The sequence below is a fragment of the Penaeus vannamei genome, chromosome 23, assembly GCF_042767895.1.
Source record: "Penaeus vannamei isolate JL-2024 chromosome 23, ASM4276789v1, whole genome shotgun sequence".
Classification (NCBI taxonomy): Eukaryota; Metazoa; Arthropoda; class Malacostraca; order Decapoda; family Penaeidae; genus Penaeus; species Penaeus vannamei.
The window spans coordinates 36,462,179-36,467,178 of record NC_091571.1 but is presented as its reverse complement, the minus strand read 5'-3'; the positions used below and the strand labels follow the sequence as shown (position 1 = coordinate 36,467,178).

Sequence of the window (5,000 nt, the reverse complement as noted above, 5' to 3'; positions counted from 1 at the left end):
GCAAGCCAGACCCTGAGGGGGGTGCAACTGCCTCCCGCCCCCAAAGTGTATACTTTTGACTGTTATACAGAGAAGGGGCGTCGTAATTACTGTTATGTCTTCCACATAGCTAGACATATTGTATATGTATTGTAACTGCGTCCCACTGATTGAAGGGTAAGGGGGGGGGGTACCAACATGTGGCTAAGCTCCCCACCCCAACCCTTGCGAGTGACAAAGGCTCCACAGCTCAACGCATACCATTATAGAAGAACCACAATAAGCCGCCATTGCAACAATCATCTTATGTTGCCAATGTTTTCCAGACATACAACGTCGACAAGCAAGTTCCAGACAGCGCTGGGACTGGCACAGCTTATCTAACCGGAGTCAAGACGAACTACAAGACCATTGGCTTCGACGCCTCCATCAAATACAATGACTGCCAGACTATGTTCGAAAACAATAAGGTGTATTCCATTGCCAAGTGGGCCCAAGATGCCGGCAAGAGGTCAGGTATGTACCATTTCGATTGTGACGTGTTTTTCGTTAATATTTTGGTACATTTCGTCTTCTGAACTCCCGTGATCTTTTTATTTGAGTGTCGCCTGAGCCTGTTTTTGGGTTAAATAGAACTAATAACAGATAAGTACTCCTCACCGGGATAATAGCCTAGATAAGTATTCCTCACCAGGATTGTAGCCTAGATAAATATTTCTCACCGGGATAACTTAGAGAGGTATTCCTCGCCGAAATAATAACCTAGGAAAGCAATCCTCACTGTAGGTATACCACAAATCGGGAAAATACACCTATATGCCGCTGCACAGAACTGAATGCCGAATTTTGTCGACAGGTGTTGTGACTTCTACCAGGGTGACCCATGCCACGCCAGCCTCCACCTATGCCCACGTCGCGAACAGAGACTGGGAGTGTGACGGCGCTATTTCGGCTGAGGATATGCAAAAATGCCCCGACCTGAAGGACATCGCGAGACAGCTGATCGAAGATGAGCCCGGCAATTCCCTGAACGTAAGGACGTGCCACCTGCTTTGAAGGGCCGAATTTCCGTTTATTCGTGGTATTTTTATAATCATTAGCTATTCGTTTGTATTTATATGCATTCGCGTGTTTAAATTACGCTACTTGGTGTACGGTAGATTGTAAATTATGATCTTTTTAGGTGATCATGGGTGGCGGTTACCAGAACTTCGTCGCCAACGCTACGGACAGACCCAATGACCCCTTGGACGACCAGTGGGCCAGCTGCAGAAGGAAGGATGGGCGAGACCTGGTCAAGAGCTGGCTGGAAGGAAAGCAACAGAGTGGAGTCAAGCACCACTTCGTCCGGTCCAAAACAGAACTGAATGATGTCGACACTTCGGACACTGAATATCTCTTTGGTAAGATATCGACAATTAGTTCGCTTTGACTGCATAAATAGTTGTTCCCGTTTATTAAGTTATTTGGGATAATATCACCCCCCCCCCACACACACACACACACAAACATACCTCCTAAGTCAGTAACCAATAACCAAAGCTTTACTCAAACCAAATAAGTAAGCCTCTTATTCACACATATTATTTCCATGATGAAAAGCCAGGCGGAATTCCACCCCGATGACAGAATACGACCAATCACGTCGCTTCTGCAAATAATATCCTTTCATGTTTTTCTTCCATCCACATAGTACTGCACTATAATTTTCTAAAAAACACACACACACACACACACACACACACACACACACACACACACACACACACACACACACACACACACACACACACACACACACACACTCACACACACTACAGTACAGTATATAACGTTCTTCAATGTCTTCTTCCGCCCGCACAGCCCTATTTTCCAACGGCCACGTCCCCTACGAGCACGAGAAGAAGAGCCTGAACCTGGACGTCCCGACGCTGGCCGAGATGACCGAGAAGGCGATCGAGATCCTCTCAGCTGGAGACAACGGCTTCTTCTTGCTGGTGAGGCAGACTAGCGATCGAGTAGAATGATGAAAGCTTGCTCACTAACCTCCTATACGTTAGAAGGATATACTTTTCCTTGCTGTTGAGGCAGACTAGCGATCGAATAGAATGAGGAAAGCTTGCTCACTAACTCCATGCATAATAAAAGTATATTATAATGATGCTAGTGTTGTGATTAGTCGTTTAATCATAAGCCCCTCCCTTGCAGGTTGAGGGAGGCCGAATTGACCACGCCCACCACGACACTCTAGCTCACCGCGCCCTTGACGAGGCCGTAGCGATGGACGAAGCTATTGAAAAGGCCTTGAACCTCACCAGTGAAGAGGTAAGTGAAGTATTATCCACTGGGAGAATTTAGAGCGAATTCTGTTGGCCATTTTACTGCAGTTATGAGCTGAATGAATGAACTAGAGGGGGAGGAGGGGGAGGTCTCCTTAGGGGATGGGGGAAGCTAAGGGAAATTCGTCTGTCCTAATTTATATAACCTTCCTACAGGATACGCTCATCGTTGTCACCGCCGACCACGCTCACACCATGTCTATCAGTGGCTATCCCAGTCGTGGACAGGAAATTATTGGTAAGGATCGCAGACATACTTATAATTGCGCTTAAGTTGTGTGAATGTATATGCTCGTAAATTTACACACATTCACATACACACACACACACACACTCTCTCTCTCTCTCTCTCACACACACACACACACACACACACACACACACACACACACACACACACACACACACACACACACACACACACACACACCCACACACACACACACACAGATATGCATACAAACTCACACACACTGATATGCATACACACTCACACACACACAGAGATATGCATACACACTCACACACACACACACACACACACACACACACACACACACACACACACACACACACACACACACACACACACACACACACACACACACACACACACACACACACACACACACACACACACACACACACACACACACACACACACACACACACACACACACACACACACACACACACACACACACACACACACACACACACACACACACACACACACACACACACACACACACACAGAGTGAGAGAGTGATTGAGTTAGAGAGAGACAGAGTCAGACATGCATATCACTATTTGAATTTCTATACATAAAATCTGACAGAAAAAAACTTTAGTGCTAAGATACACTTTCCACCCGTTCAGGTCTCGCCGCTCTGGGTGACGACGGCCTGCCCTACACCACGCTCATGTACGCGAACGGCCCCGGGTACAACTACACCGTCAAGGAGGATGAGAACGAGCAGCATCTCGTCTCCCGCTGGAACATCACACAGGAAGTGGCCACAGGATGGGACTACACTCAGCTGGCGGCCGTACCCAGGAACTCAGAGACACACGGTGGCGATGATGTTGCTATTTATGCTAACGGTATGTATATGGTTTATAAGAAAAAAAACTTTATACATTTCGAAAATATTGCTGTGTTCAGTACCTACGGAAAGTTGGTAAAATTTATAATAGGCCTTTATTGTGAGGGTGACATTTTCCAACTTTTAAGAGGTTGTCCAGTAGAAAAATAGTAAATGTTTAGGGTTGTAACAAACAGATGTGCTAGACTTGAAAAGAATAGTAACTACTGAAATTATACATCTGAAATAATAGAAATGTACAAGTAATCGTCCATTTTGAGTTCGTTGCTAATACTGATGAAAACACTTCCAACAGGTCCCATGGCTCACCTTTTCCACACTCTTCACGAGCAGAACTACATTGCCCACGCCATGGCATATGCAGCTTGTATTGGAGCTAATCAAGACCATTGCAAGGGTGCAAGCACCATGTATCCTGGAACACCTACTGTTGGTAAAACAACTGATTATATTGAAACAACTACTGCGGGAGGATCAACTTTAGCTGCTCTACCTGGTGTGGTTCTCGCGCTGCTCTCTGCCTTGTGGTTACAGCACTGAGTGCGTCGCTATCCCTTCATGCTTATCAAATTAGAATATGTGGTTTTATCTTCCAAATACTTTAAACAAATTGGTAGTTTCGAGACCAATGACAGCAGCTAAGTGAAAGAATGTGAAATTTCAAGACCAATGACAGCAGCTAGTTGATATAACTGATTAATTCCTACATCAGATTGACAAACTTAGGGCACTAGTTATGAGAAGCACTGCATTTACACTTATTTTACATTTCTTGTTCAGAAGAAATTGAATAAGCTAGTATGTGATTTCCGGTATGAATTATCTGACAATTTTAAATTAAAGAACTTATGTCAGTATTTTCTCTATATTTTTATATGTATGGGAATGTCTTTGTCCATTCTTGTTGCATAGCAGCTGGATATTATGCATTTCTAACTAAGGTACAAGTGTCAAGTATCCAATGGTGCTACCGAGGGGCCAAATACTTAGTAAGATAACAAGACTGGTGCTACTATCTTTAAAGCTTGAGTGATACAATGGTTTCTGTGAAATTTAGTGTCTCAGGTATTACTTTGCAAGAGTTATGCTAGCTTGTGAAGAATCACAAGGAAAATATTGGGTTACATGAATTAAATGTTTGTGGGTGGTATGAATGTGGCTGATTATGTAAAATCTATTGGCACATTATTATTACCACCAAAACTTTAAATTTCTGTAACTGGAAAGAGTAAAAGGTAGCTGTGAAAATACTTGATTGACATTTAATAATATATTTGTACATTCTGCTCATCCTTGATGCTTTATGTGGAGATGTTTGTTGACAGGTAAAACCAAGTAGTATTTAAACAATATCCTGACATCACATCAATGGATCACTGCTTTCATTAGTTTCAACCAACATAGATATTTATTCATTGTCACATCATTTTGATCCTTTGAATGCTATTTTCCAGATGAAATACTAGGATATTTGCATATATGTAATTAATTATAATATATATATATATATATTTTGTCAACGTGATCTAAATAAAATATTGATAAAAATCGAAACATTTACTATCCTGCATTATGG

The 5,000-nt window shown here is 43.0% G+C and overlaps 1 protein-coding gene across 3 annotated transcripts in view; it reads left to right on the top strand.

Moving 5' to 3' along the window:
- Positions 1–4,972, top strand: part of LOC113817521 (alkaline phosphatase-like) — a 15,476-nt gene extending 10,504 nt beyond the window's left edge. For all 3 annotated transcript variants that reach the window (XM_070137282.1, XM_070137283.1, XM_070137281.1), the window contains exons 4-11: positions 306–495; positions 836–1,011; positions 1,163–1,382; positions 1,843–1,976; positions 2,188–2,304; positions 2,475–2,556; positions 3,198–3,422; positions 3,720–4,972. In XM_070137282.1, coding sequence (XP_069993383.1) covers positions 306–495; positions 836–1,011; positions 1,163–1,382; positions 1,843–1,976; positions 2,188–2,304; positions 2,475–2,556; positions 3,198–3,422; positions 3,720–3,964 — 1,389 coding nt within the window. In that variant the 3' untranslated portion in view covers positions 3,965–4,972. The remainder of the gene's footprint in view (positions 1–305; positions 496–835; positions 1,012–1,162; positions 1,383–1,842; positions 1,977–2,187; positions 2,305–2,474; positions 2,557–3,197; positions 3,423–3,719) is intronic.
- Positions 4,973–5,000: the final 28 nt, after the last annotated feature.